Consider the following 12,374-nt stretch of genomic DNA (forward strand, 5'->3'; position numbering starts at 1 on the left):
GCATCACCAAGCTTCTTGTTAATGGCCTTCCATGCCAACAATCTTGACCCTGAGGGATTTGGGCATCATTTTGTCACGCGTCTTTTATGCACATAAAAGATCAAGAGGTACTTTCCTGAAGGACCACGATTCATTTCTTTAGACGTGCTGTCATTTTTTCCTAAATTGCATGCTGGTGGGGTCCAGGTAGCTCCCATTTGTACTTGGAGGGGTCCCAAAAGATCAGAAATCTACCCAAAATTGGCCTCCCCATACTCTTTGGGCAAGTTTCCGACTTTTTAAGTCCACCGGGACCTTTAGGATTCAGTTCTTTTTGGCGAAACCCAGGGACAATTAGGGTTTGGTTTGAGTTGGTGTAGCCCTGGGACCTTCTGGGATTAAGTCCTTATTGTGTGAGTCTGATATTTAGGACTTTCTCGGATACAAGTAGATAGATCCTAACCCCTTTGGGGTTAGTTCTGGTAAAAATAAATACCTCTGAAATTTTACCCTAATCCTTCGTATCCTAATACCATCCAAGAAAGTTGTCATTCCCTTAGGGTTTATGGGGGTCAGAATGCTTGCTGCTTATATTTATTTCCTTAAATCAAATACAAATGTATTTACAACCTTTATTCACAAATCATTCATTGCAAAATGGCTTTAATAAAATGTGTGTTTTTAGGAAGAAGATGTAGCAGAGCCTCGTCGCCATGAAGAGACAGAACTTCAACAGCGTCAGTGGATCTTCAGCCAGCAAGAGGAAAAGTAAGCATGTGACTGCAACTTCTTGGCTCCACATTCATGAAGTAGATAAATTCATCCCAGGTAAGAGTTTGATTTTTTCACCTGCTTAGACCAAGAGCTTGGCCAAAAAGTGCTTCTGAAGAGCAACCTCCATGGGAGATACAGATGGGAACCCTCCAGGCCCAATGTTCTGCACTGGGGCAGGAGACGTATGAGGCTTATAAAGTCCATGAGAGAATGCAAGTGGCTGAAGTGCTGTTGCTGCAGAAGCAGGATGGGGCTAAGGTCTGTATTTGTTACTCTCCTCGTCATATCCTAACCTTGTGACCAGTGCTGAGTCTTCACCTCTTTTTTGTTACACTGGGCATTGACTCTTTTAGACTGTATTAGTGGAGAAGGCAGACAGTCTGGGAAACAAAGACAAGGCCATCCAGCAGTTGATCCAGGAAGCTGCAATCCGCACCAGGCTGGAGGTATCGTCTTTCTAATGTGTTTCTTGGTGGCAGTGTGGTTTGGGTTTAAATGCGACTCTAACTGTGTGAAGAGTACCTCGTCCTTGCTTGGCTTTACTCTGGAGTTTGTGGTGTGACAATGTGAATGGTTGTTTATATATATAGAGGTTTATTTGAAATAGGGACGGATACAAAAACATAGACATCTGAAACAGTTATCCAATGTATGCATCATAGTGTTTGTAGCCAAAGCTAATTTACAACACTTGTCCCCAACAACAACAACAACACAGATCCAACATCATTAAAATAGGAAAATAAAAAATAGAATGAGTCGATAATAATGATAATAGTAATAATACAGACAAAGTGCAAACTAGATAAATGCCAATAATAATAATAACACAGAGAACGTGCAGACTAGATAAAAAACAATTAGTAAAAATTAGTAAAAACTAAACATGGGAACACGATTGTTGCTCAACTAGCCATAATTTTGTTTGTTTTTTGAAAGTGACAAGTGCAGGTATACTTTTCAAAGTGTCCGGTAAAGAGTTCCATAGTTGTGGTCCTTTTATTGAAAAGGCAGTCTGGGCAAAATATGTTTTACGGAATGGAACACAACAGTTGCCTTTTGACATTGTTCGGGTGGTAGATCTGGTACCACTTTGCAGTCTTGTAATTGCCTTGCAGAGCAATTGGGGAGCAGAGTTATCCAAGCATTTAAAAACCATTTTGACTGTGTGTAACAAAATAAAATTGGTAAAACTTAAAATATTGTATTTGGTTAAAATTTGGCAATGATGATATCGTATACTCTTCTTGTCTAGAACTTTCAAAGCGCGGTTATAAAGACACTCAATGGTCTTGATTGATGACTGGTGTGCCTGGGGCCATGTAGTTAAGCCATACGTAGGGGTGTAATGGTTCGCCATCCTCTCTGTTTGGTAGGTACCTTGCTTTTTATGGTTATGTTTTACTTCATTCTCGGTATAAGTCAAACAGTAAGTGTGGCGCATACTATATAATATTTTTTGCCTCTCTCTCCATCTATGGCCTTTGGGCCTTTACTTTCACAGTTAACCAGCTACATAGTGGAAGTAGAAGAGACTGGTCACAGTAAAGGACTTTTAGGCCACATGAATTATAACCTGACAGCTGTCATGCTACATTTGTAGTCACAGCTGCCATGGGGTAGACTGACAGAAATGGTTTTGCCAATTAGCACCAACGGCCAACCACTACCTAAAATCTAATTTATATTTATACACCTTGTAAGGTGCACTCGCGGCAAGGTGGGTACAAGTGTCTTGCCCAAGGACACAACAGTATTGACTGGGGCAGAGAAAGCGGGATTTGAACCTAGAAGTCTCCGGTTACTGGACAATCTGCTACCTCCTGATCCACTGCCGCCCTCAATTACCGTACATTGTCCTTTCTCTAGTCGCTTAACCCCTCCATTCTATTTTCACTCTTTCTATCTACCCTCTGTCCCTCTATTCTGTTTCTCTAACTCAACACACCCAGTCAAGACAAATGGCCGCCCCACAGATCCTCAGTTTTGTTGGAAGTTTTTTCCTTCCTTCCATTTCCAAATTTTTGCACATATGGGGTTCAGTTGGTTCTCTTTAATGATACACAGTGTGGTTTGAGACCTGTCCTATGTGAATGGCATTAAGATACTTTCTGATGTAAACTGGTGGTATATAAACAATTTGTGTATTCAACAGATAGACAACGTCCGTGAACAGTGCAACATCGGAATCCATGGAATAGCAGAGGAGCTGTCCCATTCGCAGATGGTACAAATCCACCCTACAGATCCCATTTAGTCATTTACTGTATTGTGCACCTCTCTACTGGTTTTTCCAAGTCTGTGTATAAGCTGTAGACCAGTCTGACTCTTTCTATATTTCCCCCCTATCCGTCTCCAGAAGTGTGCAGTCAAAGACTCTCACATTGAGAGGTTGAAGCATGAGAGAAAAGCTCTACAGAAAGAATTGGACAAGGTTAGGATCCCGTGAAAGACAACGTATATTTTTTTTATGTACCGTATTTCCTGGACCATAGGGCGCACCGGATTATAAGGCGCACTGCCGATGAATGGGCTATTTTCAATCTTTCTTCATATATAAGGCACACTGGATTAAAGGGCGCATTAAAGGAGTCATATTATTTTATTTTTTTATAAACTGAAAACACTTCATTGTGGTCTGCATAACATGTAATGGTGGTTCTTTGGTCAAAATGTTGCATAGATTATGTTTTACAGATCATCTTCAAGCCGCTTTCTGACAGTCGCTTCCGGATGCGCCGTTTTGTGGGCGGTCCTATTTATGTGGCTCATCTTCGGTAGCGTCATCTCCCCGCCATCTTTCTTGTACCAGTGTAGCGTGCAAGGCCGGGAGTGGAAGAAGTGTCAAAAGATGGAGCTAACTGTTTTAATGACATTCAGACTTTACTTAAAGGCCTACTGAAACCCACTACTACCGACCACGCAGTCTGATAGTTTATATATCAATGATGAAATCTTAACATTGCAACACATGCCAATACGGCCGGGTTAACTTATAAAGTGCAATTTTAAATTTCCCGGGAAACTTCCGGCTGAAAACGTCTAGGTATGATGACGTTTACGTGTGACGTCAAGGGTTGAAGGAGACATTTTGGAATAGCACGGTCGCCAGCTTAAATCGTCTGTTTTCATTGCTAAATTCCACAGTATTCTGGACATCTGTGTTGGTGAATTTTTTGCAATTTGTTCAATAACAACGGAGACTGTAAAGAAGAAAGCTGTAGGTGGGATTGGTGTATTAGCGACGGCTGCAGCAACACAACCAGGAGGACTTTGAGTTGGATAGCAGACGTGCTACCGTGACTACAGCTTTGGCTTCCAAACATTTGATCGCTTGCCCGTACGTGCGTGGCGCTATGTGCATGTCACGTACGTAACTTTGGGGAAATATATGTTTCTTGCCGACTCTGATGGCGGCCGGGGTGTCGTCGAAAGCTACAACGCCCGCCGCCGCACCGCTGTCCTCACCTTGACCTCCTCTGTCTCCGGGCCGCCGACTGCATCGATGATCGGGTGAAGTCTTTCGTCGCGCCATCGATCGCTGGAACGCAGGTGAGCACGGGTCGTGATGAGCAGATGAGAGCTGGCGTAGGTGGAGAGCTAATGTTTTTAGCATAGCTCTGTCGAGGTCCCGTAGCTAAGTTAGCTTCAATGGCGTCGTTAGCAACAGCATTGCTAGGCTTCGCCAGGCAGTACAGCATTAACTGTGTGGTTACAGGTCCAGGGTTTAATAGTAATAGTAGTATTGTTGATCTTCTGTCTATCCTTCCAGTCAGGGGCTTATTTCGTCTGTTTCTATATGCAGTTAAGCACGATGCTATCACATTAGCTCCATAGCTAAAGTGCTTCGCTGATGTATTGTCGTGGAGATAAACGTCACTGTGAATGTCCATTTCGCGTTCTCGACTCTCATTTTCAAGAGGATACAGTATCCGAGGTGGTTTAAAATACAAATCCGTGATCCACAATAGAAAAAGGAGAGAGTGTGGAATCCAATGAGCCCTTGTAACCTAAGTTATGGTCAGAGCGAAAAAAGATACGTCCTGCACTGCACTCTAATCCTTTACTCTTATGTTCCTCATCCACTAATCTTTCATCCTGGCTCAAATTAAAGTGGTAATCGTCGCTTTCTCGGTCCGAATCGCTCTCGCTGCTGGTGTAAACAATGTGCAAATGTGAGGAGCCCTTCAACCTGTGACGTCATGCTACTTCCGGTATAGGCAAGGCTTTTTTATCAGCGACCAAAACTTTATTGCCAATGTTCTCTACTAAATCCTTTCAGCAAAAATATGGCAATATCGCAAAATGATCAAGTATGACACATAGAATGGATCTGCTATCCCCGTTTAAATAAGAAAATTTAATTTCAGTAGGCCTTTAAATCAATAACAGAGCAGCCTCTCCTCATTCGGAAACAACAACAAGGAAAAACCGTCCGACCGGAACTCTCTAATAACTAAAGTTCCTTGGGTGTATTATGTAAACTCACTAGACGGTATGTTTTAGAGCTTTCATGGCGAGTTTACTGACAGATATAATTAAGAACTTCACACTACTTTATATTACAAATGGCAACAGCGGAAGATGAATGCCACATAACAAGAAGATAGAAGAAAAGAAGAAGCTTATCGACTACGGTGTCGGCACGCACTACAAAGGCGGACGCGCGCAATTTTTCAGGATTTACGCAGATGCCAAATACAGATCAGCAGGTACCAGAAGGTAAGAAAAGTTGCTTTTGCATAATATTGCGAAACAAAACGCCAGATAATATGTCTAACCTTATACATACACCATAATAATCCTCGTATGTTTAATGTGCCAACAATCCATCAAGTGGTGCGGCTTCATAGCTTACCAAAGTTGTACTAATACATTTTGATATATTTTTGAACGCCGTGTGTAATGTTCTATATTTTCAATGGTACATATAAAATGTTGGTGTTGTTTACTTGAGTCATATTGCAGTCTAGACGTATCTCTTATGTTTGACTGCTACATACTGGTCACACTTATCATTACACCATGTACCAAATAAAATTGCTTCGATGTCGGCAAGTAAAACCAGAATTATTCCGTTCATTAGGCACACCGGGTTATAAGGCACACTGTCGAGTTTTTAGGGGAAAAAATATTTTAAGTGCGCCTTATAGTTCGGAAAATACGGTAAACTGTATGATTTTCTGCACCAGCTCAGCTCAATTTATAAAATGTTTTTGTGTTTGTTTCAGGCGACTAGAAACCGGGCTGATGAAGACCTTGAAAGGACAAGTGCTCTTCACCACAGGTGTCTAAATGCAGAGAGGATGAAGGACGATATGAGCATCACGCTGAAAAGCATTCAAAGTAAACTAAAAAAGTTAGAAATGGAGTAAGTTTAAAAAGTTCATACTTGGCATTATATGTCTGTGTAGATTCTCAAAGGCATAAATGGAGGGACCCAGCCTCTTCTTGTTTGTTGAAGAGAGTGGACACTTATGAATTTAAGAACTTAAAGAAGGATGACAAGTCAAATGTCTTCAGCAAACAAAAAGAGTCCAGTTGCCTCCCTGTCAACCTTCTTGGACATGGTCTCATAGGTCTACTATACAACAATAGAGCGATACAGCACGTTTTGGTATTGAACCGATACCAAGTAATTACAGGTGGTCTGTTCAAACAACGTAATGTAAGTCGAATTTAAGTGTAGGTCGGAACACATACCCAAGGATAACATTTTGATTTCAGATGTGGGAGGGACACAGCTGTTTTTTTTAGTACCTGGGGCGTGACCTGCTCAGTGGCCTTGCGGTTAGAGTGTCCTGAGATCGGTAGGTCGTGAGTTCAAACCCGAGTCATACCAAAGACTATAAAAATGTGACCCATTACCTCCCTGCTTGGCACTCAGCATCAATGATTGGAATTGGGGGTTAAATCACCAAAATGATTCCTGGGCTGATTCCACCGCTACAGCTCACTGCTCCCATCAACTCCTAGGGTGGGAACAAGGGGATGGGTCAAATGCCGAGGTTAATTTCACCACACTTAGTGTGTGTGTGACAATCATTGGTACTTAAACTTGGAGGAATTAGATGCATGTTTTTTGATGGTAGAGTGTAGAGTGTTTGTCGTTTTTCAGTTTGTTCTGTCTAGTCTTAACTCAACAAACTCGATCGAGTATTTGGTACAAAAACCAATACTTGGCTTATTGTGTTGCTCCCCGGGTGACTTCCACTCACTCAAAGACATTGAAGACAGTTGTAAGGACAAAAGAACGCAAGAGCTCAGTGAAAACAAGTAGTCAGCAGTAGTCACCAACAAGTATTGTTGACTTAGCTGAAAAAGTACTTAAGCACACACTGAAATATTTTAACCATGTTGTATTTAAGAAAAAAAACTAAAACAGACACCCAACATACCTTCTTGGCTAAAGAAACATTAAATATCATTCTGGCTTTTTGAGAGCAACATTTTTATTGGAGTGTTTAAATATGTCTTATTCCATTTAAATTTGTTTTAAAAAGTTTTATTGCTAATGAGTGTTACAATTTTATTGATGAAGGCAAATTGCGTGTTCACTTGGCTTCATTTCCGATTTATATGTTCACTTCCTGTTGTAGGCACCTCCGTCGGTGTTAATAAAGTTGATGGAAAAAAAACCTTCGTCTGTCGTCTTCCTCCGAGTAAATGCGATCACTCTCTGCTAGGACAGCACAGTCTGTAGTTTCAATGTACGCAATTGAATATCTTAGTTGCTCAGACAACAATGTGTTTATACAAGTTTATATTGGTGTATGTTGTTTCTTAATGGGGAAAAACGTTAATGTGTCTTGTATTCATGTTAGCATCTAGCGCTAGTCAGTTATTGAGTTTATTAAAGTGCGGTTATAAATCACAGTTTTTTGATAATATTAATTTAAAACGGTAATAATAACCGTCGGGAGTTTTACCACAGAACGCTTAGCGTTGCATCTCTAAGTTGCATATTACTTCACGTACAAAGTCTCCAAGGCAGAAGCATATTAGAAAGTATTCAGTAAGAAATGTGTCCGCATCATTCAATTAATTGCATCATGAGTAGGGATGTAAACCGCGTAGTTATTTTTTGGTACCGGTTCCTAATAAGGTCGGTCCATGAGGACTGTGAAGATTCTGGCCTAACAATACTGCTATCAGTATTTTTTGTTCTAGCTGACCAACGTAATTATGACACGTCACATTCAGTTCAGCTGCCATTGCTGCACACTAAAATCAGCTTTTAATAATGACAAATAAAGAAGCAACACCACACAACAGTATTTCCTCCTCAAAAGTTCCTCAAAGTTGAGCAGGCTGTGTCAGTTTGAAGTGAACGCACTTTACACTGTCCACAAGTCACGACCGCGTTTTACCAACCGTCCTCCTAATGATCCATTAATCCACAGGCCAATATCAATTCACTCAAAAAATGCAAACATTGAGGTTATATAATCCATGAAGTTGATTTGAAGCAAAATTGCATCCGCTGTGACTGACAAGTCTCTGGTTGCCGTCTGACATCACTCCTGTATAACATGCTAATTGATTGTATTGATTTATATGATATATTTGATAGGATATATCATGATTGTAAAAGGTATGTGTTTTGCACATGCATGCCATATACAAATGTTATTTCCAGCTGAGTGTAATTGTAATTAATAAAAACAGTGATGGATCGGTGGTCTTTACAAGAAAATGACAACCTCATTTCACCTTACACTGCACACATAGTTGACTTCTTTAACACTTAAAAAAACGGGTTGATAAAAGACTTCCCTGCTCTGAGATGTTTGGAAATTTACCAATAAAATCTTATCATCCCTAATCATGAGCTTGACTTAATGAATTATCGTGACCACTAGGTGTCGTCAAAAAACAATAACACTCCATTTCAACTAGAAGACACAGCATAAGTCCTTTCCAGACGGTTAATAATAAATAGGTTAGTGTTTTTCATGCCTAAAATTGTTCTGTTTGTCTAATTTTACTTGGTTAAAACTTTTAAAACATTCCACATACCAAAATAATGAAAGTATGTATAATTCCTGCTGGATCAATAATAATTTCGGATCGTATTGGCCAATACTCAGTATCGCATCGGAAGTTAAAACATTTTATCGGGTGTAAGACAATGTAACAATATCAACAAAATTATACAATTACTCCCTTTTGTTTACCTACAAAATAAGTAAACAAAAGCAAACACTATAATTGGCTCTAATTAAAATATTTTGCCTTTTAGCTTTGTCTACAAGAACTTATTTTTAAATTTATAAACAATATAACAAAAAAGAGGTACAGTAATAATATCAATAGTGTTGTTAGGAATGCTCTTCTTAGTGGAGGTTGTGAGTACGGCTGCGAATCTTTGGGTGTCCCACGATTCGATTCAATATCGATTCTTGGGGTCACGATTCGATTCAAAATCGATTTTTCCCGATTCAACGCGATTCTCGATTCAAAAACGATATTTTCCAGATTCAAAGCGATTCTCTATTCATTCAATACATAGGATTTCAGCAGGATCTACCCCAGTCTGCTGACATACAAGCAGTGTAGTAGATTTTTGTAAAAAGCTTTTATAATTGTAAAGGACAATGTTTTATCAACTGATTGCAATAATGTAAATTTGTTTTAACTATTAAATGAACCAAAAATATGACTTATTTTATCTTTGTGAAAATATTGGACACAGTGTGTTGTCAAGCTTATGAGATGTGTAAGCCACTGTGACACTATTGTTCTTTTTTTTAATTTTTATAAATGTCTAATGATAATGCCAATGAGGGATTTTTAATCACTGCTATGTTGAAATTGTAACTAATATTGAAACTGTTGTTGATAATATTAATTTTTGTTTCACTACTTTTGGTTTGTTCTGTGTCGTGTTTGTGTCTCCTATCAATTGCTCTGTTTATTGCAGTTCTGAGTGTTGCTGGGTCGGGTTTGGTTTTGTAATTGGATTGCATTGTTATGGTATTGCTGTGTATTGTTTTGTTGGATTGATTAAAAAAAATAAATAATAATTTATAAAAATAATTTTTTTAAAAAAATCAATTTTTTAAAAATGAGAATCGCGATTCGAATTCGAATACATTTTTTCCCACACCCCTAGCTGTGAGCTCAAAAGGCGGAAGACAGCAGGCAGCTTTCAGGTTAAGGAGTGTTTTAATGGCCACAAATCCAAAATCCAAGTTAGAGTGCAACGGATATGCACAAAACAAGCACAGTGGAACTGTGCATGAAAAAATAGCAAACAAAGTAATGCAAAATAAGAAGTCAAAAATGCTGCTAATCGTGAAAGTTCTTCCGACAAACAAGACCCCAAACATTTCCAATGATCCAACCCTGACAAAGAAATAAGACTGGCTTAAATGCTGCCCAGGTGATGATTAACAGCAAGTAAAAAACATAATGGTAATCAAGTATTGACCCAAAAGTGATACTACCCTTGGTATTGATACTGTTGCTATCTGGATTGATCCGCCAACCCCTACAGGATACATACTACAGTCAGCAGTAACGTGTTGCGTTCTTCCTTTGTGTCCATCAACAGCAGCAGTGAGGAGCTGTATCGCAGCCAGGAGGAAGTGCAGCGCCTGCAGGGATGTTTGGCAGCAGCCTGGAAGGATCGCGACTGTATCAGTGAGGATCGACTCCAGTTGCAACAGGAGAACTTGCGGCTCCACAGGGAGATGGATGAGCTGCACAGAACTACCTTGATGGTCAGAAACAAGGCCAGACATCAGGTAAGGGCGCGACTTACAGAAAAATCAAGAACTTGTGTCATTAGCTCCACATTTGTTCGATACAGGTGGTGTCCTTTTGTGGTGCAATTTAAAGGCCTACTGAAACCCACTACTACCGACCACGCAGTCTGATAGTTTATATATTGTTGCGTCGACCAGCATTCCTCCAATGGGGAATTCAAATTGCTAGTCTCTCCCAGATTCTTTTTATGGCAATACGCTGATGTTTATATTCAATCTCCAGGCAATAGTTGGTATTTTGTAGTTTATTCTCAAAGCTTAGAGGACAAACCTGAGACCAACCCAGCACCCAAGCGTTCCCTAGCCCGGTCCAGATCGGTCTACCCTCCACCTCCTGTCCCCCCAAGCTCAGCACTGCCCAGTGCTCCTTATCTAAGGAATGTTATGGCAGTCTCAACAGCGCTCTGCCTGTCTACTCAAGGACACTCGAATCCAAGCACTTTGTACCACACGAGACATTAGCTGATGTAAATATGACTATAGGAGTTTTAGAAAGAAGTAACACTTAAATATGGATGTGATTCTGATCTGCTTCCATCAATCCCCCTTTAAGATCTTCTAATAAGATCTTTAATACTTGTACAAAACTTATAAAGCACGCCCCACATTAAAGTAGGTGCTGTTTTTTTTCTTTAAGCAAGCTAGCAATAAAACAACAGCTTATTTACATGGGAGATAGATGGAGGGAGTCCACGTCAATGTCGTCATGGTCAGGGAAGTAAACCAACAATTCTCGAAAGTCTTAAAGTTACCACTTTGCTAGACCCCCTTTAGTGACACTTAGCCCAAGGGGCTGTGCGGTTCTGGATGGTCTTGAGGGAGGTTGTTCAGCAAGTCCCTCAACTGTGTCACGAGTCAGGTTGGTTAGTCTCAATGGCGGCGGGGAGTTAGAGAGGCCGCTGAAACAGGAGTTCCAAGGGGTGTTCATTTGGTGACTGGGGTCATCAGTCTAACCATAGCACAAAGCCCAACGGCTGACGTCGGGATTCTAATGTACAATCTGTGCTCCCCACAACACCAGAATAAGTCAGCTCGTGCCCAAGGGCCTATCCTAGAGCCATCTATCAGTGTGGTGCACCAGTAACGGTTAATGTCACCCAATTTGTTGGGGGACGAAGAGGGTCCTGTAATTTGAAAACGCGTGTAATTCAGCTTTTGGGCCACAAAGGGAAGAAGTCGGGTGGTATTGTCAACAGAAGAGTACACATGTCAGTCAACTTAAAGGGAAAAGGGACGTCCAGCGGAAGAAGCAACACAGTCACCCAGGTTTTGGCATCCACCTGAGCCACAGGTTGTCTGCACCCGCTCCTAAGGTCAAAGGTCAAAGTTACCAGGCCTTCGGTGGTGATGTCATTAGCACGCACGGATGTGAGCCTTTGAAACACCACCCCACGGGGTGGTACTTTAGGTGCTACAGAGGGTGTAGAGGTAGTTAACGCCCTCTCAAGGACATTCATTTTAATAATTCCTTTAGCGTCTGTATCAGTCAGGTCAAGCCCCAAAACAACATAAAAGGGACGATGGGCACAACTTACCAGAGTATGTTGTCTGCATCCGACACCAATGGTTCAGGGTTGAGTCGTAACAAATATAGAGGTTATTACCACGGTAATAGTTATTTTGTCCCCCGTAATTAATCACACTGCACAGGTCAAAAAATAAGTCTTGCTATCCCCTTTGACCCAGTCTATTTAAAGTCTGCTGTATGTTCTTAGACAGTGACTGACAAGTGTCAGTCACTGTCGTCAGGAAGGATGAACTGAGACACAAAGACAGTAGAACACGCCCAAGCAGTCCGTCAGGGAACACTAGTCGGGTGTAACATCCTGCCTTTCGTCTATCAATATCAGA

At 40.8% G+C, this 12,374-nt stretch overlaps 1 protein-coding gene across 1 annotated transcript in view; it reads left to right on the forward strand.

Moving 5' to 3' along the window:
* The window catches only part of LOC133633910 (sodium channel and clathrin linker 1-like), a 64,337-nt gene that overhangs the window by 35,260 nt on the left and 16,703 nt on the right, over nucleotides 1–12,374 (forward strand). Inside the window, exons 7-13 of the mRNA XM_062026716.1 lie at nucleotides 665–747; nucleotides 837–1,011; nucleotides 1,107–1,199; nucleotides 2,909–2,980; nucleotides 3,113–3,187; nucleotides 5,985–6,124; nucleotides 10,310–10,502. Of these exons, the coding sequence (XP_061882700.1) occupies nucleotides 665–747; nucleotides 837–1,011; nucleotides 1,107–1,199; nucleotides 2,909–2,980; nucleotides 3,113–3,187; nucleotides 5,985–6,124; nucleotides 10,310–10,502 (831 nt within the window). The remainder of the gene's footprint in view (nucleotides 1–664; nucleotides 748–836; nucleotides 1,012–1,106; nucleotides 1,200–2,908; nucleotides 2,981–3,112; nucleotides 3,188–5,984; nucleotides 6,125–10,309; nucleotides 10,503–12,374) is intronic.

Source organism: Entelurus aequoreus, linkage group LG18 (genome assembly GCF_033978785.1).
Source record: "Entelurus aequoreus isolate RoL-2023_Sb linkage group LG18, RoL_Eaeq_v1.1, whole genome shotgun sequence".
NCBI classification, from domain to species: domain Eukaryota; kingdom Metazoa; phylum Chordata; class Actinopteri; order Syngnathiformes; family Syngnathidae; genus Entelurus; species Entelurus aequoreus.